A 23,738-nucleotide genomic window follows, 5' to 3' on the forward strand; every position below is an offset into this window, starting at 1 on the left:
GATCACACCACTGCATGTGTGTGTGTGTGTGTGTGTGTGTGTGTGTGTGTGTGTGTGTGTGTGTGTGTGTGTGTGTGTTTTCTCTCCAGCAGGCTGATCTTTCTCTAAATGCTGTCACGTCAGAGTGTGTGATTGTCAGTGATCAGAGCTCAAGGGTGTGCGCGTCTGCTCTTAAAGAGACAGTTCGGTCAATAGAGGTAAACACACTTGTTCTTTATTCACTACTTCAGGGGTGTCCAAACTCGGTCCGCGGGGGCCGGTGTCCTGGAGAGTTTATCTTCAACTAGCTTTAACACACCTGCCAGGACATTTTTAGTATATCTAGTAAGAACTTAATTCGCTGGTTCAGGCGTGTTTGATTGGGGTTGGAGCTAAACTCTTAGGGACACTGGCTCTCCTGGACCGAGTTCGGACACCCTTGCACTTCTGGTCTTACCTGTTGCTTTCTACTGGTGAACGCATGAGCACACACACTCTCACTGTCTCTATGAGGTGTTTTGCAGTTTGGGTGAGTGGTTTTGTGAATTGTGAAAAAACTGTAAACTTAATTTCAAGAGTTCACACTTAGTTGATGATTGATTATAAGCAAGTTTGGCATGCTGTCCCGGGAAAGAGCCCTGAGCTCAAAAGGTCCTTGAGCCCTGGGCTCCCTCCCGTTTGCAGGGCGAGAGGGGAGCCTTGAGTTCAGGTAGATCTCGACACATCCCCCTTGATAATACTGATGACTAAAAATTAAAAGCTATGAAAAGATATGCTGCAGGGTGAGAGATTGACTGTAGTGCAACGTTTAGATTAATCAATTCACTTGTTGTGCATGTTTTTGAAATGTGGTAGGAAACCGGAGGACCCGGGGAAAACCCACGCGAGCACGGGAAGAACATGCAAAGCTACGCACAGAAACGACCACCGGCCTGTTAAGGACTAGAACCGGTGGCGTTCTTGCTGTGAGGCAACAGTGCTAACCACTGGGCCACCGTGCCGCCCTATGGAGGGAAATGTGAAGAGGTAGGGGTGGAAGGGGGGATTCTTCAAATCGAAAATGACAGTAGTGAAAACACCCTGGCTCTTTATAGTGGGTTAGGAATGGCCTGATTGGTGGATCATGCATGCTAATGCATAGCCAGCCGTGTTCAATCATAATCACGTGATCCTCTCGAAATTAGTTTATGAATAAACTTCACTTTGTGGATTTGAAATATGTTTCAATAAATAATTGCTGTTGAATTTTGCTGTCTTATTCAGTTTTGCATTATGTTATTGTTTTGAACGTAAGTTTAACATTTTTGAAAACGGCGACGTTGTGTTGCTGTAGTTACCGTAGCACTGTCACCTCACAGCAAGAAGGTCACTGGTTTGAGCCTCAGCTGGGTCAGTTGGCATTTCTGTGTGGAGTTTTGCATGTTTGCCTTGTTCGCGTGGGTTTCCTTTGGTTTCCCCCACAGTCCAGTGACATGCGGTACTAATGAATTGGGTAGGCTAAGTTGTAGTGTATGAGTGTGTATGTATGTTTCCCAGTGATGGGTTGCAGCTGGAAGGCAGTCACTGCGTAAAACATGTGCTAGATAAGTTGGATGTTCATTCCGCAGTAGCGACCCCTTATTAATAGAGGAACTAAGCCAAAAAGAAAATGCATGAATGAGTTTTGAAAACAGTCCGCAAGCATGTGCAAAGAGTCCTGTATGCACAAAGATTTTTAGCATTATAATTCAAGAAATTTGGGAGATCATTGAATGCATTTTGTGCCAAAACAATAATAACTGACCCTCAGTTTAGCCCACACAGACTTCTTTTGTGCTCATTGTGTGAAGAGTTTTACAAAAGGTGACCTAAGTATTGAGAAATGTGTCTGTAAAAAAACTGTAATGTTCCTGGATCAACATCCTTGTTGGGTAAGGAAGAACATTGCTAACCAACCAGTTAGACTGGTTAATATGGTTAGCAGCTAGGTTTGGCATTTAATTATTTGATATCATTGCTCTTTGTAGTTTCAATTTTAAATATACAATCTATTCCATATTCATGAAGCTGTCTTTATTATCAATGTCTCTGCAATGAAGTTAACAATTAGAAAATAAACATTCATTTTGATGCATTATTTTGGTTACGGTGGCTCAGTGGATAGCACTGTTGCCTCACAGCAAAAAGGTCGCTGGTTCGAGTCCCGGCTGGGTCAGTTGGCATTTCTGTGTGAAGTTTGCATGTTCTCCCCGTGTTCACTTTGGTTTCCAACGGGTGCTTCGGTTTCCCCCACAGTCCAAATACATGTGCTATAGGTGAATTGAATATACTAAACTGGCCGTAATGTATGTATGTGTGTGACTGTGAGAGTGTATAGGTGTTTCCCAGTACTAGGTTGCGGCTGGAGGGGCATCTGCTGCATAAAACATATGCTGGAATAGTTGGCGGTTCATTCCCCTGTGGTGACCTCTGAAATAGAGACTAAGCTGGAGGAAAATGAATGAATATAAGGCCTGCAGACAGTGTCTAAAAGCAAAAAATGTTTACTTTTATTGTTTATTTTGTTTGTTTTTATGAGTGTGTGTACATGTTCAAGGTTTTCTCTAGAATGTAAATGCATCAACAATGTCTAACTCATGGAAATTCTACTTAGCATTTTTGAAATAGATATTTTTAAATTCACATTAGTTCATTTGATAATTCTGAATATTTTAAATTTGGTTGCATAATATTGAACATTATACAAAAAGAGTCACGGAGACGATTGACTCAAGCATCCCATCATGTTATGAACAATTCAGATTAATAAAGTTCCATGCTGTTTATAGGAATTCATTTGGCTTAAACCCACTGATTAAATGGAGTATTTCAGGCGATTTATGCATATTCTCCAATCAACTAATTGAATGAACTTCACAGTTATTCATAACCTGTGGTTCACCGTTTTATAAGAGGATTACCAAAGTTTATGAATGATAAATTAGTGGTAAACATGGGTTAATAACTCTTGTGTGATTGAAAAGATGTTGTTTCACTGAAGGTCCAGCGCCAGCAGAGGGCAGAGTCTCATCTCACTCGTCCCAGAATAACAGCAGTCCTCAGGTAATGACAGATTGTTTCGTCATTACTATTTTTAGTACGTTTTCATACAAATACATATACTTTTTTATAAAGCAAAATTCATACTCATTGATTCATTTACCTATAAGTGTCTTAAAACTAGCCAAATAAACGTGATTTTCAAGGACGCTGGATTGATTATGTGACCAATGTGAAGGGATACAGCTGCGGCCGGATGTTAACGAGAACTATTTTTGAAAATACTTATTGTTTTTATTAACGTTTTCTCTAAACCCAATCATCACATTAACGCAGAAACGGTAAATATGACGAGTATTATTTATGTTGTTTATTAAATTAACCATTAAAAGACATTATATCACATAAAATATGAATAATTGTTGTACTGTGTCACATAAACAATGCTATATTGAAGTATCCGCAGCTGTATCCCATCTCAACTTTACCCTAAAAGCTTCTCTCTGAAAATGACTGTAACACGATGGAAGCTGCTTGATTAGTCAAAAATGTAATCTGTAATAACATATATTGTATACAAATTACCTCATTTTATGGATTCAGTCGAGTTTTCTAATAGTTGCAGGTATTATCAGGAAAGTTTTTTGAGTTACTAATAGATTCATTCATTCATTTTCCTTCAGCTCAGACCCTTTATTCATCAGGGATCGCCACAGCGGAATGATCCGCCAACTTATCCAGCATATGTTTACAGAAGGAGCCACTTTTACCAGTAACCCAGAACTGGGAAACACCCATACACACTATTATTCAATTCACTTGTAACCGCATGTCTTTGGACTGTGAGGGAAACTGGAGCACCCAGAGGAAACCCACGCGAACACGGGAGAACATGCAAACCGTCATTTCTGTGTGGAGTTTGCATGTTCTCACCATGTTGTCGTGGGTTTCCTCTGTGTGCTCCAGTTTACCCCACAGTCCAAAGACATGCGGTATAGGTGAATTGAATAAACTAAATCAGCCGTAGTGTTTGTGTGTGTGTGTGTGTGTGTGTGTGTGTGTGAATGAGAGTGTATGGGTGTTTCCCAGTATTAGGTTCTGACTGGAAGAGCATCCGCTGTGTAAAACATATGCTGGATAAGTTGATGGTTCATTCCGCTGTGGTGACCCCTGACGAATAAAGAGACTAAGCTGAAGGAAAACAAGTGAATGAATGAATGTTTGGCACTTTCATAAAGGGGGATGCTTTATTTGTAACTGGAACATCTGTTTTGGTAACATTTAAAATGTCACTGCTGGCTATTATAACATGTATTGTAACAATTGAAAATAACATTGCCATAATGATGCATATTTTGAACATGTTTTATCAGCAGCGCTAGCACTTTTTACAGTGTACCTCATTGCTAATCAGTACACATCCAAGACGGCAGCAGCTCGACCCAACACAACAGAAGCAATTTCATGAGTGCATCTTTATTAGATAAGATAGATTTAATAGCTTTTTTTATTAAAAAAAATTCTTTAGTGTCCATCACTCTGCATAATTATGTTAAGACAAGCATAGTTTGTCATGGATGGCATTTTAATAATTTAATTAGATTCTATCAATATATGTAAGGCCAACAGTCTTATTTCATCCCACAATCCTCAGATCCGTCAGTTCTGATGGTTTCGGTTTCTAGCATTTCAACTGTTGACTGACGGGTGCTGATTCTAGAACAGTTACTGATCCTACTGATCTCTTTTTAAGGGTTTTTTCACCTTTATTATTATAGGACAGTAGAGATTTCAGACAGGAAAGTATTGGGAGCAGAGAGGGGGGAAGATCATCAGCAAAGGACCTTGAGCCGGGAATCGAATTTGGGTCGCCGTGAGTACATTGGTGCTATATGTCAGCGCACAGCAGTATTGGCTGATCTCTTTTTTACTGTAGTCCAGGACTCAAATATTGATGTCATCCATGCAGGGCCGGATTAACCAATGGGCATTATGGGCACAGGCCCAGGGGCTAGTGCACAATTGGGGCCCCTGCGAGGGGGGTAAAAATGCCTGAGTGTCTATTTAGACTAAGTGCAAATAGCCCACCTTAGAATAAGCTAGTTAAGCGTTTGATGCCTATCCCCGTTTGATTGACAGAGACAAGATAACTTAAGAGCGCAACAGACAGCGTGATCGATCATGAACCCAGTTCGAATCCAGCGTCTGATGAACACGTTCTTCTTTTTTTCCTTACTACATATCAGATTTTGGCCTACTCTTCATCACGAGGAAGACAAGAATCATTAATAAGTGTGTGTATTATTGAGGATTCATAGAACTGGATTGGAGAGGTGTAACATCCAAATCATATGCATTATAAGTTTGTAGAAGTTATACATTACAAATACCCTTAAATCAGCATTTTTAGTACTGCTTCAGTGAACTTGAACAAGGATACTAAAAACCATTAATTTTCACTAGTTTATTAGTATTAATATTTTTTTTTCAAATTATGCTTTAAATGCTTAAAAAATAAGTTAAATCTAGAAATATACAGTTGAAGTGAAAATTATTAGCCCCCCTTTACATTTTTGTTTTCAAAGGAGCAAGGGAATTTTCACAGTATGCCTTGATAATATTTTTTCTTCTGGGGAAAGTTTTATTTGTTTTATTTCAGCTAGAATAAAATAAGTTATTAATTAAAAAAAAAACATTTAAAAGACAAAATTATTAGCCGCTTTAAGCTAATTTTTCTTTTTATTGCCTACAGAGCAAACCATCGATATACAATAACTTGTCTAATTGCTCTAACCTGCCAAGTTAACCTAATTAACCTAGTTAAGCCTTTAAATGTCACTTTAAGCTGTATTGAAGTGTCTTGAAAAATATCTAGTCAAATATTATTTACTGTCATCATGGCAAAAATAAAATAAAACAGTTATTAGAAATGAGTTATTAAAACTATCATGTTTAGAAATGTGTTGAAGAAAATCTTCTCTATGTTAAACAGAAATTGGGGAAAAAATAAACAGTGTGGCTAATAATTCAGGGGGGCTAATGGGGCTAACAGAGTTCAACTGTATGTACTGTATATCATTTATTTAAAAAATGCAGACAATACATTAAAGATTAATTTTATTTACATTTTTTATATTAATCTTATCTTTTATTTTAACTATAAAGGTGTGGCCAGGTAAGAGGCCTACAAGACATTGTGCCCAGGAGCCCCTGAATTCTTAATCCGGGCCTGCGTCCATGCAGCCACATAATACTATAAGCATTCTTCTCGCACTGTAAAAAAAAATCAGTTAATTAACTCTACAGTTTAACAAAGTGACTTTTATAGACATTTTAGTGGTTTGAAATAATAATAAGACACTATATATAGAGAAATAATGAGTAAAATAACAGGAAATGTACTGGCAGTTTATTACCATGGTTTGTAGAGTATATACAACATCAATCCAGACAATATATCACTTTAAACTATTAAAAATGTTAATAAGTCACTTTTTCAAGGTTGTGGGAAAGATCAAGCTCCCATAATGCAATTCAAAAGCATAAATAAACACGAATAACTTACGGAAAACTGCTGATTTACTGATATATTTACAGTAAGTCAGTAAAAGTTCATATCATTTCAGAACAGCTTTACACAAAGCATCTGTCGATATCACACCCAGATCTTGTGTGGTCTGATAGGAGCAGAGCGTTCTGTAGGCTCTTTATCTCAGAAATGGCCTTTGACCACTGATTCCAGAACAGTGGCGTCTAGACCCTATTTAAGATGTCTTTGTGTAGATTCATGGCAAACAGGACTGAAGTTTTGTAGCATTTTGAAGGACCTTTCCTTATTTCAATTTTAGGGGTGTTTTTTTTTGTTACGCATTGCATTGTGGGAGCACAAATCTTGGCATGAACATACCAGTACATTCTGATTTTTTTTACAGTGTAGTAAAACAGTGTCTGCATTCATACATCATGACTCATTTATCTGCCTTCTGTATTTTCCTTCATCCTCATCTCACGAGAAAAAAAGTAACTATTTTACATTTTGTCAAGTGGCTAATAGAGCCTGGGAACATGTTTTAAGCAACGCAATGCATTCTGGGTGCCTGATTTCCATTGATCTCTATAGATTTGTTGTATCACTTATCAGCAGCAAACTGTAAGTGCTCACGCTACAAACAATGAAGAAAATCATATGAAGATGTTTTCTTGCAGCAGCTTGGTGATGCCCTGTCAGTTACGGGTAAGCTTGTACATTTAGGCCCAATCCCAATTTTATTTTTGTAGCCCTACCCCTTCTCCTTGGCCTTTGAAACTGAGGGTGAAGGGGAAGGGCTCCAAAATTTATCCCGAAGAAATGGGACAGCGCTACAGCCCCTGCACACGTCATCAGATGTCATTGCAGTCTCTTGCTTCATATGCGATCAGACAGATTTAGTTATTCCAGTTGTCTTATTTTTTGGTATTTATCTTCATGAAATGGCGAGGCAGTGGCTCAGTAGGTAGTGCTGTCACCTCACAGCAAGAAGGTCGTTCGATCGCTGGGTCGCTGGTTCGAACCTCGGCTCAGTTGGCGTTTCTGTGTGGAGTTTGCAAGTTCTCCCTGCCTTCGCGTGGATTTCCTCCGGGTGCTCCGGTTTCCCCCACAGTCCAAAGACATGCAGTACAGGTGAATTGGGTAAGCTAAATTGTCCGTAGTGTGTGAATGCGTGTGTGTTTGGATGTTTCCCAGAGATGGGTTGCGGCTGGAAGGGCATCCGCTGAGTAAAAACTTGCTGGATAAGTTGGCGGTTCATTCCGCTGTGGCGACCCGGGATTAATAAAGGGACTAAGCCGAAAAGAAAATGAATGAATGAATGAATCTTCAGGAAATCACTGAAGGCATATATATTATGTTATCATAACGATCTAATGTGGCATTAAGATCATAACTATACTGTATATTTACACAATGGACATATTCATCAATATAAACAAACCAAAAACAACATTAACATCATAGCAGACACTGTAAAAAGCTCATTCTCAGCCACTAGACTTTTCTGACAGTGTATTCCAGTGTCAATAAGTGTCAGAATGTTGTGGAACTGCTATACAGGAATTATTATTAAAGATTAAAAATGGAGAAATTTAGCATTTTGTTTTTAAGCATGAACACAGGGGCGATGCAGTGGCGCAGTAGGTAGTGCTGTCGCCTCACTGCAAGAAGGTCGCTGGTTTGAACCTCGGCTTAGTTGGCATTTCTGTAAGGAGTTTGCATGTTCTCCCTGCGTTCGCGTGTGTTTCCTCCGGGTGCTCCGGTTTCCCCCACAGTCCAAAGACATGCTGCAGGTGAATTGGGTAGGCTAAATTGTCTGTAGTGTATGAGGGTGACAGGCCCAGTCGACAGGCCGGCCAGAATGTGTAAAAAAAGTCGCTATCATATGGACAGGTCTAAAATGGAGGACTTGTTCCAAAGAGCCGACCCAGCAACCATACGGGACTAAGACCGAAGAAGAAGAAGTTTTTAAGCATGAGCACAGTTATAAATGTAATAAAACATGTTTGTTGTAAAAAAAAAAAAAAAAACTAATTTGTAGATCTCCTGACTTCCGGGTTCAGCCATACTGCTGTTGTGGCTGGTGTATTCTGGGAAATTTTTTACCCCTTGGTTTCGAGTGTGGTCCTGAAAAATCTCTGTTAGAAGAGCTATCTACCCCTTCCCCTTAGCCCTATGCCTTCAAGCTAAAGAGAATTGGGACACTCCTTTACGTGAACACTCAAAACAAGGGGTAAGGGAAAGGGCTAAGGGGTAAAATTGGGATTGGACCTTATTTGATCCGATTCAGATCGGCCCCCCCTGCTAAAAAAAAACAGCTTAGACCAGCCAAGGATGGTTAGCTGGTTTTAGCTGGTCGACCAGCCTGGTTTTAGAGGGGTTTTGGCCATTCTTGGCTGTTTTCCAGCCATTTCCAGCCTGGTTTTAGCTGGTTTTAGTAAAGATTTTAAACAAAGTTAAATGTATGATTTTTGTAAAATAATAATAATGTAATGTTAAGCTGTATTACGCAGCCTGGTGGTGCAGTGGTGCATTATCTTGGTTTGGGGTGGCACAGTGGTTAGCACTGTCGCCTCACAGCAAGAAGGTGACTGGTTCGAGCCTCGGCTGGGTCACTTGGCATTTCTGTGTGTAGTTTGCATTTTCTCCCGTGTTGGCATGGGTTTCCCCCGGGCGCTCTGGTTTCCTCCACATTCTAAAGATATGTGGTATGGGTGAATTGGGTAATCTAAATTAGCTGTAGTCTACGTGTGTGAATAGGAGTATATGGTTGTTTCCAAGTGATGGGTTGCAGCTGAAAGGGCATCCGCTGCGTAAAAACATATGCTGGATAAGTTGGCGGTTCATTCCGCTGTGGCGACCCCTGACCCAGCCGAGGCTCGACCAGCGACCTTCTTGCTGTGAGGCGACAGCACTACCTACTGCGCCACCGCGTCGCCCCAAATTACAAAATACTATTTTTATTTAAAATATGTATTTGAAATACTTGTATCATAAATACTGCCTATACCTGGTCATACTGACCCGTAGCGTTAGTTTTAAAGACGAAATGTACCTCTGGCTACATAATTCATGATCTATATAAATATATATAGGGGCTACATTTTCAGAATGAGCCTATATGTTGGAAATATGAACATTTCATTAAAATTACTGCCAAAACAGTTGTATTTTTTGATTGACAGCCAAAATGGTCAAGATGAAAACGTCTATAAGGAGACCGAAGCATTACAGATTTCATTTTATTGCAGACGCTGTATTGCATTATGTCAATATGTGATCTATAAAACTGTAACCCACAATAACAAGTCATTTCCATCGGTTTTCAGCTTCTCTCTTCAGCATCCTCCCGCCTGCACAGGGATTTGGCTCTATTGCTCCTACGGTTGCTAGGCAACAGTGACAGGATGCCTGCCTCTTTGATTATGTGTGCCGTAGCTTTATCTGTGAGCACATATCAGTCGAAATAATGACTCATGCTCTCGATAGACACACAGACACGCGCTCCTCATTCACAGACAGATATTAATAGATCAGCTTTCTGAACATGAACACGCACCAATGTCCAACCCTCCGTCTGTGCTGATCAAAATCATCAGACAAACATTTGGGGGATAAAACCGAATAAACAATGCATTTGGAATATGGAAAACGCTTTGACTCTGTATATTTACATGATGTATATTTGCAACCAAAATGTCACTTTTAATATTAGTATTTAAGGAGAAAATTATATCTTAATTATTAAAAAATAAATAATAAATAAATAATATTGACCTTAAAATGTATAAAAAAAATTAAAACTGCTTTTATTCTAGCCAAAATAAAACAAATAAGACTTTCTCCAGAAGAAAAAATATTATCAGACATACTGTGAAAATTTCGTTGCTCTGTTAAATGTCGTTTGGGCAATATTTAAAAAAAATAAAATTAAAGGGGGGCTAATAATTCTGACTTCAACTGTACATTGTTTTTTACATCGATTTTAGATAACATTTCATGTCATATGAATAACTAATATTGTGTTTTTATAGTTTTTTTTCCAAATAAAATACATAAACTGCAATAACACTGTATTTATGTAAGGGACAAAGTTAAAATGGAGCTTTCAAGCATCAAAACAATAAGATTGTAATACAGCTTTCATTCATTCATTTTCTTTTCGGCTTAGTCCCTTTATTAATCTGGGGTCGCCACAGCGAAATGAACCGCCAACTTATCCAGCACACTTTTTATGCAGCGGATGCCGCAATCCATCACTGGGAAACACACACACACTCATACACTACGGTCAATTTTAGCATACCCAATTCACCTGTACCACACGTATTTGGACTTGTAGGGGAAACAACAAGGAGAACATGCAAACTCCACACAGAAATGCCAACTGACCCAGCCAAGGCTTAAATCAGGGACCTTCTTGCTGTGAGGCGAACGTGCTACCCACTGTGCCACCGTGTTGCCATAAAAAAAACAGTATTTTATTTTGATACATTTGTGGCTGCTGTATTTTGTAGTTTATTTTGTAAAACATATTTGTTAAAATACATTTTAATGTATTTTTGCTCATCCCTGGGTTTGGCGCTGTTCATTTTCAAGCTTACCAGCTGACCGCTTACCTTCATGTGGACAGCTTTCTCGTTGTTACCAGTATGTCCATTGGCTCGCCGTGTACATTGGCGGACTTGTGACGTTGAGCTGAGTTGACCGCGATGACTGGATTTGAGTCTGAAGAACGGTTCCAGAAAGCAGGGAAGTAAATAACAATGTGAGCATGTGGTAAAATCTGAAAATGTGGTAAAAGCCAGGCTGCTGCGTTAGTTTTTTTTTTTTCTTTTTGTCTGGATTGACACTGTCGGTTGTGTTTAGTGAAGTGGGTGGGCACTGATCAATCGGTGCTTTTAGGGAAGGAGGAGCTTGGGTCAGTTGATCGGTCAGTCAGTCAGTCAGTCAGTCGACTGCGGCCTCTGGGGGATTTCCGCGAGAACAGCAGGCTCGAATGGCACTCGTGAGAGAAATTTGAGATCTCAAAAAGCATACACAGTGACATCTAGTGATTTGCGAAAGCAAAAACAGCAAAGAAAAAAGTACTTCCTGGGACATATTTGGCGCTCTCCAGAAAAATATGTAGGGGTACGTATTCAGATTAAGCCTAGGTTGAACATTTCACACTGCAATTTTTATATTTCACAAATATTTCCTTTCATGAATCTGATTTACAAGCAATAGTCAAACTCAGTTAGGACCCTTAGTTCAAAAAGGTTTGGGTGAACTGTCGCTTAAGGTACCACATAATGGATGTGAGACTTCAGAGTTTTATGACAGTTACTAAAATGCATATTTATAACAAGCCTGCAATTCTAGCCAACTGAGCGACCTTTGTTGACAGATGTAGAATAGGAAATAACATTTGAAATGTTATTAATTGTGGGTTCAATTTGATTAGTTCTCATACTGTTACAATACAGCAAAATGAAAAATGGATGTGAGGTAGTACTTCAGTTTGAGGTAGTTATATTATAAATGCATTAATTTTTATGATAAAATAATGCAACCATTTAAATGATCTTTAGAATTTTTACGTCATTCGTTTATCTAATTATAGCAACAGCTATAATATTATTATCAGCATGCCTGAAGCAAAAGGAGGAAGATGAAGAAACCGCAGCGGAGCCTTCGGTCCATCAACATGTGGCTTGAGGAGAGCAAACCCTCAGCACATCAGCGAAGCCATAATGTTTTCCGGCTGAAGGGAAATACGAGAGCCAATTGCAGAGTCGTGATCGCTTCAGGGCCTAAAATAAAGAAACAGTGGGCTGTCATTGTCTCTGCAATCCCGCTTCGAAACAATGCGAGTAACTGCAGCAGGGAATCTCCAGACGGCCTTTCCACACTCGCATCTAATTAGGGGATTTCATTTCATTGCAGTTCCTATTTAGAATATTATAAATCTTACTCTTTATATACGGAGATATTAATTTAATAAAAATTAATCAAATATTGTATATTAAAGAGCGTTGTCGTTTTCAGTATTTAAACCACTAGTCTATGTGCGTAATTTAGACTCGCCCCCCCCTCTGCGCTCTTAGTTGGTACAGTCCAATTTGTGAAGCGGCAGAGGTCGCGCACATTCAGTGTTCAAGCGCTTATCGATTTCTGCGCGCGCTGGAGAGATTTGGCGTGCTGTTCCCCGCGCGGATGCTGGAGCGGGTTATTGAGGGCGGAACTACTTTTATTCATCATCAACAGAATGAATCCGTACTCTAAGTGAATGGTTACCGATCACGGGAGTTGTGGGAAAGCTACTTTGGTGACGGTCACCGGCGCTTAAGATCCCTAGGCGGCTGAAAAGAGAAACGCGACGCGGAGTTTTGAGCGTTCGGCTGACTGGTGGACCGATGCCGCCCGTTCAGAGAACTATGTCGGATCTCCGGACCCGAGCAGACGGTAAAAATGCGTTTTTTAATGTCGGATGTGTGTCAATCTGTAACCTGTCATCCCGAGTTTCCTGACATGTGTTTCTTTCTCGCCCTCGACAACTGTTGCGAGAGCACTTGCAGCAGCTTTGGGCTTCACCCCGTTGCTAATAAGTTGTTTCCCAATTGCTTTCTAGGCAGTGGCAATGTTTGGTGTTTGGATGTGGGTGTTTGTAAACGTGAGATGCAAAATGGGACATTTTAGGAGATCGTTTTCTATTTGGACTGTCATCAGCTTTCACTTTTGGTTGTCATCCTCCTTTTCTTGAATACAAGGATGCAATAATGGCTCGGGTAAATCGGGATGGTTTGTGTAATTATGAAGGTCTTTGTGATCATAAAAAGTAGGCCAGGACTCGTTGTAACAAACGTTGTGTTTCATATCAGATTAGTTTTCTCTTGTTTTGATGAACAGTTTTCTTCCTGGTCATTACATTGCATGTTGTTTATGCTCTGCAACGAAGATGATGCTCCTTTTGTTGTATGTGCACACATCTACGATGTCAAGCGTTAATTAAGCAAGTGTATTAAATATGATTCTTTCTGCATACTTAAAGGGATGGATCTTTTTTTTTTAAAAAGCCATCTTAGATGTCAATGTGACTTTCTTCTGACATTAAATATATTTTAGGCAAAACATTGGTGCTTGGTGATTCAGAAAATCAGCTACAGGTGCTCAGAGTGAAAAACATGCAGACAAAGCCAAAATAGTATCTGTGACTCTTGTCCCCTTTGAGATCTTATCGGTTTGTTAAAGAAAGCAAATGTTTGAGCTTTCTGTTGCATAATGACATTTTTATGAAATGGTTTTCATTTTGCGATGAATTATCCATTGGAAGGTCTGTGATTCAGATCTTTTGAACCTGGTCACCTCCTGAACATGATACTCAGTCATTCACTCAACTGATTTGTTTTAAATGAGGAACCTGTACAAAGATTCATGACAATTGCGTTATGTAAATGTACCAGATAGAGTCTTTGTGCCATAAATATTTGACAGATAATATATCATGTGTTGTAAGGTTTTTCCTGACTCAATATGAGGCAGAGTTGGTTGAAATTGTTGCTACTTGAAACAAACACATTTTTAAATCATTAAAAAAAAGGCGAAGGTCAAATTCTAATTGAATAAACAACATGTGCTTGAGCATCAATTGTGGTCTGTTGTTATCCGTATATGCGCCTGATTTATGTTAAAATGTACAAAATATAATGGAGGTGGGCCATCTTGTAATTCTCCATGCTGGAAAAACCTTGTGTTGTGCATATCAGTTAATTAATTCTCATTCATGACTCATTAAAGAGGACCTGTTGTGCAAAAATCACTTTTATAGGGTGTTTAAACAGTTTTGTGGCACCAGTCTGCAAATATAGCCTGCTGCTAATAGTAAAAAAAAAGAATGTTATTTCTTTAATGTCTTTAGAAACACTTTGACATTTTCCCTCGTACATGTCATCAGAGAGGGAAAGCCCCGACCCTTAGCGATGATATCTCCTCATTAGCATAGGATGTTAATCTTGTTTCTAACACATAAGCATTTGTAGCTCCACCCTGTTTTGAAAAAACCACAATTTCCTTTAAATTTAAAGTATATATGTATTATAAATGGCACAATTAGTATCAAGCCTCCATAAGGGCAGTTTTAAAAAGCTATTTATAAAAAATAAAAAAAAAGGTTATTTTTATAGTATTTTTCTGGTGAAACTTGAAATTAGGGCTGCACGAAATTGGGAAAATCTGATACAGTGGTCCCTTGCCAAAACGCGGTTCACCTTTTGCGGTCTCGCAGATTTTTTTTTTTTGTGCAATCTGACATGATTTTTTACAGCGCTGTGTCCTGCATCCTAATTTAAATAAATCTTTGATCGCTAGCAGTGTGACTCTGAAGTAGGCATGGGCTGGTATAAGATTCTGATGGTATGATAAACTTGGATATAAAAAAATATGTTCTTTTTAAATGTCTGGTTAAAAAATAAAACAATTTCCCCTTTTGTAAACAATATATTTTATTTTGAGAAACTTCTAAAATATTTTAAAACAGGAAATATGTCAGGCTAAATAATTCAAATGAATATTGACTTCTGCTGTCTTCATTTGTTTCAAAAACAGATTTTTTTTACAATTTAAAACTGCATCTTTAGATATCTTTTCTGCTAGAAATACTGTTGTCCTAAATAAAATCTTCCTCTTACCTTAGGAATGGTATAGCAGAAAATTTTGATGGTTTTAAAACCTTGACTTTTCCAAACCGCGATATACTTTTGAACAGTTATTGCCCCATACCTACTCTGAAGTGCTGTTTGTTTGTCCATTAAACATTCTGCACCGCCAAAGGCACCTGCAGTCGCACCTAAAAGGCAGAGGAAGATGCCAACCATCGCGCAAAAAGTTGGACTTCTAGACATGCTAAAGGTAGAAGTTACATGAGTGTGATAACAAAAGAGAAAAGTGTGAAAATGTTAATGCCTGCTAGAGGAAAGTGTATAAAGAGTGTAGTGAGGGATTTTACAGCCTTAAAACATCTATATAAATATTGATATTTATATCACAGAACTTTATAAACTATAATATGAATACAGTTTCATAAAACTTGAATTGCACTATTTCACAGTTTTCTGCTTTCTGGGAGCACTATTTAACAGTATTCAGGTATAGAAATGAAATAATTACAATGCAAAAAATGCATTTCTTACTTTGTCTTGTTTGATGTCCAAATATTTAAAAATGATTAAAGTAAAATATTGTTTTGTTTTCAACTTGAGATAACTTAAGAACTAAAAACTTAAGAAATAAGGCAAAATTAAGAGTTTTTCTCTTAAAACAAGCAAAATTATCTGTCAGGGGGGTTATGTAAGATATTCTTGTTTTTTTGTTTTGAAATGTTGATATTTGGATGAGAAACAAAAAAAAATTTAAATTAAGAGAACTTTTTTCCCAAAACTTTTATAAATACAGTAACTAAACACAATTTTGTAGTTCCTGGTCATTTGTAATTCAGACTTAACTAGGCATGGGCTTATATATGATTCTGAAGTTATGATAACCTTGGATAAAAAAATATCACGTTTCACAGTATTGTGATTACTGCTCTAAAATATATTTTTTAAATGTCTGGATGAAAAACAACAACTTTATTTCCCCATTGAACACACAAAATATTTTATTTTGAGAAACATTTAAGATATTTTGGAACTGTAAACTTGTCAAGCCAAATATTTAAAATGAATCTTTGACTCCTGCTGTCTTCATTAATTGCAAAAATGCAGTTTAAATTAGCAAAAAATGCATTTTTACAATTTAAATTGGCATCTTTGGATATCTTTTTCTGCTGGAGAGACTGTTGTCTGAAAAAAATAAATAAAAAATTGTGTAAAAAAAAAATTCTTAACACTTAAACTAGGGCTGGGTCGATAAACGATAAGTTTCGGCCACTGAAAATTTATCAGGTGAAAGTTATGCCATTTATTAGACCCTCAAATTTTTGTGGCTTCAGTCATTATTGGGATACTCTTTTAAAATCTGGAAGCATTAATAACTTATATCGAAATATGTGCCATATCGTCCAACACTAATAGGAACGCTATAGCAGAAAATTTTGACTTCTCCAAATGACTGTATACGTTGAAAACCGTTTTCATTCCATGCCTAGACCCAACATTACATGTCTTGCGATGTAACTGTTGCAGAGCACGCATTGCCATATCGATGCTGAAATGATTTATTGTGCAGCTCTACTTCACATACACGCTTTAGTCACATCAGAGACTTGCGTTGCATCTTGTAAAAACTGTCCCCTTTAAGTAATGCTCAGAGTCTTGTTCTGATTTAAAACACTGACTTGTTCACTGGGGGGGTGTGTTCATTTAATAGCTCCAGCCAATGAAATGCTCCTTCACAACTCGCGCTCGAATTCTGTTGACTCGTGTTTTAGTAGGTTTAGCCGTGCAGGACAGCGGTCTCGCACTTGGAGGGGAAGGGCTGAAGTGAACGGAATATGAATCAGCATCAGCAAGTTGCTGGCTCTGATGTGATCCACCTGCAGTATTTGGGTAAGGCAGAGACTTCCACTCATGCATTTGTTTCATTTGTTTAGATTTGCAAGGGCGGTTGCTTTTAGTCTGATGTGTATTGATCATTCTTGCTCTCTATGCTCGTCTGTCTGCATTCTGGATATAATGTCATGCATCCAGTGACCTTCCTTGTCAGGAATCTGCCGGCTCGCATGTGTTTGAGTTTGATCTGCAGTCAAAGCAGGCTGACAAGAAACGGTGTGTGCTTATTGACATGTCAGGATATTTAAACAATTGTACTTCCTCATTTCATTGACTTGTTGATACCGGGGGACATTTAGTTGGGAAAAGTAGCACAGGCTGTTGTCTGGATTTGATCTCTGCAGAGGTTGTGCACTCTACATTAATTTAATTTTAGGCTCTGGATTATTGCCTTTTTTCTCCTCTGCTTTTGACTGTAATCAATTCTGTTGGACCAAAACCCAGCTCTCATTCTGCTCTATTTATTTATTTATTTATTTTCTTTATTTGTTTTTTTTTATATAATCTATTTAGTTATTTATTATTTTTGTTATTCATTCTTTTCATGTTTATTCATTAATTAATTTTTATATTTATTTTTGTTTGTTTTTAAATTTCATTTTGTTTTTTATTTATTCTTTTATTTATTCTAATATTTATTTTTATTTATTTATTTTTTCATTTTTTATGCATTTATATGCATATATACATATTTATTTATTCAATTATCGTTATGTTTTTATTTATTTATTTTTTTATGCATTTTTTTTAGTTATTTAATTATCAATATTTTCATTTATTATTTTTATATATGATATTTATTTTTAGTATTTTATTTATTATTTTTATTTAAGTTATTTATGTATTTTTTTTCTAGTAATGTATTTTATTCCTTATTTATTTAAATTTATTCATTCTTTTTTTAGTTATTTTTTTTTAAATATTTTGGTTTTTATCAATATACACATTTTTCTTGTTTACCTTTTTTAATTGTTTAATTTTTCACTTTTATTTTTATAATTTTTATTTAATTCTTTTAATTGATTTATTTTGCTTTATTTATTTAATAATTTATTTAATTTGTTTATATAAAAAAAGCATTTGTCTGTAAAAACAGTGACATTTAAGCTAAATAAAAAAAAATTGAATCTGTTTTAGTTTAGCTTTAGTTCCAGCATTACCACTATTATCCTGCCTGCCTGATTTGCTGAAGTGTTGTTAAATATTGTTATGGCTATGTTCATCTAAGTTAAGCTACATTGGCACAACCTACATGGTAAAAAGCGTTCTAGAAATTGAACCGTTTTAACCTTGGTGTTGGAGTACGCCGTGCCTCCTGCCGCCACACTTACAGTGTTTGAAAAGTATCCTGTTCGTCAGTGCAAGCACTTCCCAGCACTAAACGATCAATATGCCTGCATGTCCCATCAGCCCCGTGACCTACACTGTACCAGTTTGAATGAAAGCAAGAGACCTGTTTTGAACTGCATTATTTATTGGTGCTTGCACCGGTTTCACTTTCTCCACAGACCTTGCTCTGTGGCACAGTGTATGTGTGTGCGCGTGTGTTGCTTTGTTTTGTAATCACTGCAGTGCATCAGGCTGGCTTGTGACCGGGCAGGGCGGCACCTTGGCAGAACTTGGCCTTATCCACTCGTACCCTGTCTAACAGTTCCCAGCTTCACCCTTCCACCTACTCCATCTTCACCTCCTCCTCCTCCTCAGTCTCCATGTGTCTCTCTTTGCTTTGGGTACATCAGAGCGCCTGCCAGATCAGGCTGGGGTGGTTGCCAAAGCAGTCTTATCTGTGTAGTGGTCCGTCAGTCGGTAAGCGGAGGTGGCACGATTCTCGGATTTAGGAGGCAAAGATCACAGAGTGAAGCCCACACCGCTGGGAGTGGGCAGGCCTGCTGAGACCTCAGAAAAAAACTTGTCAAACTCCCTTTCAGTGAACCTTTATGATCCAGAACCAGGATCTGCAATGCAGTTATAGCTCCCCACCCCCAGTTAGGCATGGGTCGGTATATGGTTCTGTCTGTATGATAACCTTGGATTAAAATATCACAGTTTCACGTTATTGTGATTATAGCTCTAAAATATGCTCTTTTTAAATGTCTGGGTAAAATATAGTACCCAGAAATTTAATATAGTACTTAAAATATAGTATTTTACAGATATTATTGATCAGATGTTGTACATTAATGACCAATATTATTGATTAGTACATATGTTATTCAAATAAAGACCAGACTAAAACTGGTCTGATATGATATCACTGATCAGATTATATGTCATTACAAATCAGACATTTGGACACCTCCTAAACATGTCCGTAGTTTTCAGGAAAATGTGAAAATTCACCTGGTCTTCGCCTGTTCGTAAGCATTGTTTGTAAAAGAGTTGAACTCGCTGACACCTCCAATGGATATTAGATGAGGTGACAAGCTGCACATTCAGCCAAAATGTTGAAGGCATTTAATTTGTATGTAAATATGATGGACTTTATATATTGCGCCACCAAAAATGATTGAAGTCATGTTCATGTATTGCACGATAAGTCAATATATTGATTATTGTGACTGTCCTATCATACATGTCCTTTTTTAAAACTTAAAGAGCCTATATTATGGGTTTTTGAAAATTCCCCTCCATGTAGTGTGTAATACAGCTCTAAGTGAAGTGAAGTATCCAGCTAAGGCTTAAATCTGTAAGAGTACAGTGTTTAAAACGGTTGATTCATCTATAAAAGAGTCGACTCATAGTGCTTCAAACGAGTCGCCTTGATACCGAGTCATTAGGTGTTTCGCCATGACGTACGAACGAAACCAAGTTATTCACGTGCACGCACAGATTTGAAACCTGTGGCCCCGCCCTCTGACATAGAAACTCAGACACACACACACACACACAAACATGCCGGTCGATTGAAGTCACAATGCAGATGGATATTATCGAGTCTCTACCCAAAGATGAAACCTCAGCATTATAACCAAGCAGTTGGAAACTACTGGAAACTTCTGGAAACTACATGCTACAAAGAATACGTCATCGGCGTTTGTTAAAGGAAGGATCAGTAAAGAGTAACTTACTGATGGACGTCAGGATGGGTTTCTTCCTTCATTTCTCAAGTGTAAGTACGTGCGATTAAAGTTGTTGCCTCGTTTACTCTAGCTTGCAAATGTATTTAGCTGTGATTTTGTTACTTTTAACCGCGTGTACTGTATCAGGTTAACTGGCTATATTGTCTTATCGCGTGCAAAGTCATGTTAAAAACGCGACGCGTGCTGCTTTGTTTACGGAGCTCCGTGGACGAGGGTAGTGTGTGCGTGCGTGTGTGCGTGTGCGCTGTCGTCCGGAGGTGCGTGCGTGCGTGCGTGCGTGTGTGTGGTTTTGTGTGTGTGTGTGCGCGCGCAAGGACGAGGGCAATATGTGTGTTTGTGTGTGTGTGTCTGTGAAAAGAGCAGAGTGAGACAAGCTAGAAAATCTCCTAGACAGTTTTTGAAGTTTTTGCTCAAAATAGTTAGTCGTCTGTATTTTCAAGTCCATCGTCTGTATTTACATTGACCCACTGGCAGCTAAAATTCACGCCTACACTATCGAGCGTGTATGAACTGTGATTACTTTTATATTGCTGATTAGCTGTTGGGCATTTCACTCTTGACTGAAGGCAGTCGACCAATCGCAACAGACTGTCATCGGTCCAATCAGCGCAGATTAGCTTCGCGCTAAGGAGGGGTTTGGGAACAAATGAATCACTGGACGATTCATACGGGAGTCGCTGGGATAATTAGGTAAAAATAAATGCAGATTATAAGACCATGAAAGTGTTTTTTGACCTTGCATGCATATTAGACTGTTGTTGGAGACCCTTACAACCAAGATATGACCCTATTTCATGTATAATATGGGCTCTTTAACACTATTTCGTCTGAATGAATTTTTAATTAATAATATGAAATAAATGTGAAATAGAATTAAAAACATTAATGCTACAAGGGAGTAATACTTTGAGATTGACTGTTAGATTTATTATTATTGTTATTATTATTATTATTATTATTATTATTATAACATATTTAATATTGAACTATACATTTTTATTTTATTAATTTTATTGGACAATTCTAAAATTCATGTGCACCACTTTTGTAGTTTATAATACTTAATTTTGTCCAATCAGTAATCAAAGTCTAGGCACATTCTATGTCTCAACTATACTGTGCTAGATGTCTATTATGAGTCTATTTCTGCTTGTGTGTATGTTGGGGTCGAGGCACACTGTTTTTCTTTGTGTTTTATTGCCATGGCGCTGCTAAGTCGTGTTAAATCTACTGTCTAGTGTACAGCGAGTGTCCCATCTAACCTCCTGAATGTATCTCTCCGTGTCTCTCAGTGGAGCCATTAGTGTGATTCACAGTATTGTTATTAAATATTCACACTGACATACTCATTCACACACACTCAACCTGTTTGGGTTATCAAAGCACCAGGGATTGCTCTGATAATCATTGACCTCGCTTTATATGGATCAGCAGTCACGCATCTCACTCTTATGAAATAGTGAAGTGTGTTTTAGGAAGCAGTAACCTGTTTAGCTACTTTAACAGCACTTCTTTTTTTTACGGTTATTGCTTTCCTTTAAAGTAATGTGTTTTTATGGTTTGGGTGATTAGTTTGAAACGTGTAATAAGGACACCTTAAAATAAAGTGTTACTAAAATGCATTTATTTCAGATATGTTTCATGTTATTTGAGGGAAAGAAAGCAGCAGTACAATTTCTGAAACAGCCACGTTCTACTGTTCACTAAATCATTGCAGTGCATTGACTTTTTAGAGTTTCCCAGAGATGGGTTGCGGCTGGAAGGGCACCCGTTGCATAAAAACTTGCTGGATAAGTTGGCGGTTCATTCCGCTGTGGCGACCCCGGATTAATAAAGGGACTAAGCCGACAAGAAAATTAATGACTTTTTAGAGGGCGTGCTAATGATAGTAACACAAAAATACATCTGTATTAACTTGCTTATTTATTGCAAACTATAGGGCTTCACTAGAGCGGCACGATTCGGGCTAAAATGAGAATCGCAAATTTTTTATTTTTGCCTAAAAGATCACGATTCTGTAGATGTAAAATAAAGCTTAATATGAGATTGTTTTTTCTCAAACATATGGTAAAACAACAATATTAATATTATGTGTAGGTCTACTGATTTCTATAAATAATTATATTCTACTTAAAATAATTCTGATGTTTAATTATGTTTGAGATAGGCCTATGCTTGCAATCTGTCATTGAGAACATTATCAGACCATTTAATTCACTGGTAAAATCAACATTATATAGGCTAGAGTAGTTATACTGACACTGTAAATATTTATTTTCATGCACAACTGTGTGTTCGCTATGAAAGAAAAAACATACACTGTAAAATTGGCCGTGATTTTAACGGTAAAAAACTGTAAAAATGCTACAGTACAAATCCGTAATCTGGTTAACTTTGTTTCCTTAATATACATGGCGAATAACCGTAAATTGACTTTCCCAGAATTCCCTGCATGGCACATCACTTTTTATGCTGTTTGTTGACATTACTAAGGATCTTTTTAGTTGTTTCCCCATCAGTTATGTACATTTAGAGATTTATGTTGCATCTAATGTTGATAAACAATGTTTATTTCATGACTTTAATTTTATGCGTGTTACCATACTGGTGTTTAGTAGCTGTGTGAACGACACTGAGCACCTTCTATAAGCTGATACTCTTTTCTGAAATGCTTTCTGATTGTGATGAGCATTGGCTCATTTTGTAACTCATCACCACCTGCATGTGGGTGTGCTAACGTGTTTAACTGTGTAACAAAAGATGTGTAGATGTTGGTCATTCAAAATACAGACATATTACCTCTATAAATTAAATACGGTAGTTTACCGCAAACATTAGAAGTTACCTTTACGGTTTGTACCGTGTTTTTGGCGGTAAAGTACTGGCAACCACAGCTGCCGTTTTTTACCATAAATTTTACGGATTTATTTTTTACAGTGTATTAAATGCTTGTCGCAATCTTAACTCTAATGTGATATGATTATTTAAATGATGTGCACGCTTTCGGTTTTATTTTCACTGCTAAGTGCTGTTCATACTTCGCACTTGATCACTCTGTGCCACAAACTGAATATTATTTACAAGTTTATTACTATTATTCCCAGCATTTGCAGGTTCTGTTCACTAAAGTAGACGCGCGCGTGTCTATAGGCTGCAGGTCAGCAGCTCATGTCACGTGTGATTTTCCCGGCCGCGAATACAGCATTATATGAAGACAAAAATGAAATTTTTAGGTGAATAATACCTTATAAATACAGTATAAGAGTCTTTTAACATAATTTAAAGGTGTCCATGTCGCTGAGCAACGTGTGTGAAACAGTGAAGACTCATTCAGCTGTCTTTAGTTCTCTCCTGAACTTGAAAATATGATTGGCAGAATCGTAGAAATGCTGGATTAAGATCGTCATGGGCACAGGTGTCAAACTCGGTTCCAAAAGGGCCGCAGCTCTGCACAGTTTAGTTCCAACCCTAATTAAACACGACTGATCCAACTAATTGAGTCCTTCAGGCTTGTTTGAAACCTACAGGTAAGTATGTTGGAGCAGGGTTGGAACTAAACTGTGCTGGGCTTCAGCCCTCCAGGAATTAAGTTTGACACCCCTG

General features: G+C 37.8%; 1 protein-coding gene and 1 long non-coding RNA gene across 10 annotated transcripts in view; one reads left to right on the forward strand and one right to left on the reverse strand.

Annotated features, from left to right (window-relative positions):
* Nucleotides 1-12,658: 12,658 nt before the first annotated feature.
* The window catches only part of atp8a1 (ATPase phospholipid transporting 8A1), a 332,891-nt gene continuing 321,811 nt past the window's right edge, over nt 12,659-23,738 (forward strand). For all 9 annotated transcript variants that reach the window (XR_015507850.1, XM_087281952.1, XM_087281950.1 and 6 more), the window contains exon 1: nt 12,659-12,973. Coding sequence is in view for 8 of the 9 variants with exons in the window: in XM_087281952.1 (XP_087138078.1) it covers nt 12,925-12,973 (49 nt within the window). In the remaining variant the exon portion in view is untranslated. The remainder of the gene's footprint in view (nt 12,974-23,738) is intronic.
* Nucleotides 12,674-16,350, reverse strand: LOC147834038 (uncharacterized). Its single transcript, XR_015507995.1, has 2 exons — nt 16,075-16,350; nt 12,674-15,982 (listed from the first exon to the last, which is right to left on the reverse strand). It is a non-coding gene; the product is annotated as an uncharacterized LOC147834038 (long non-coding RNA).

This window comes from Danio rerio, chromosome 14 (assembly GCF_052040795.2).
Source record: "Danio rerio strain M-AB ecotype USA chromosome 14, GRCz13ab, whole genome shotgun sequence".
NCBI lineage: Eukaryota > Metazoa > Chordata > Actinopteri > Cypriniformes > Danionidae > Danio > Danio rerio.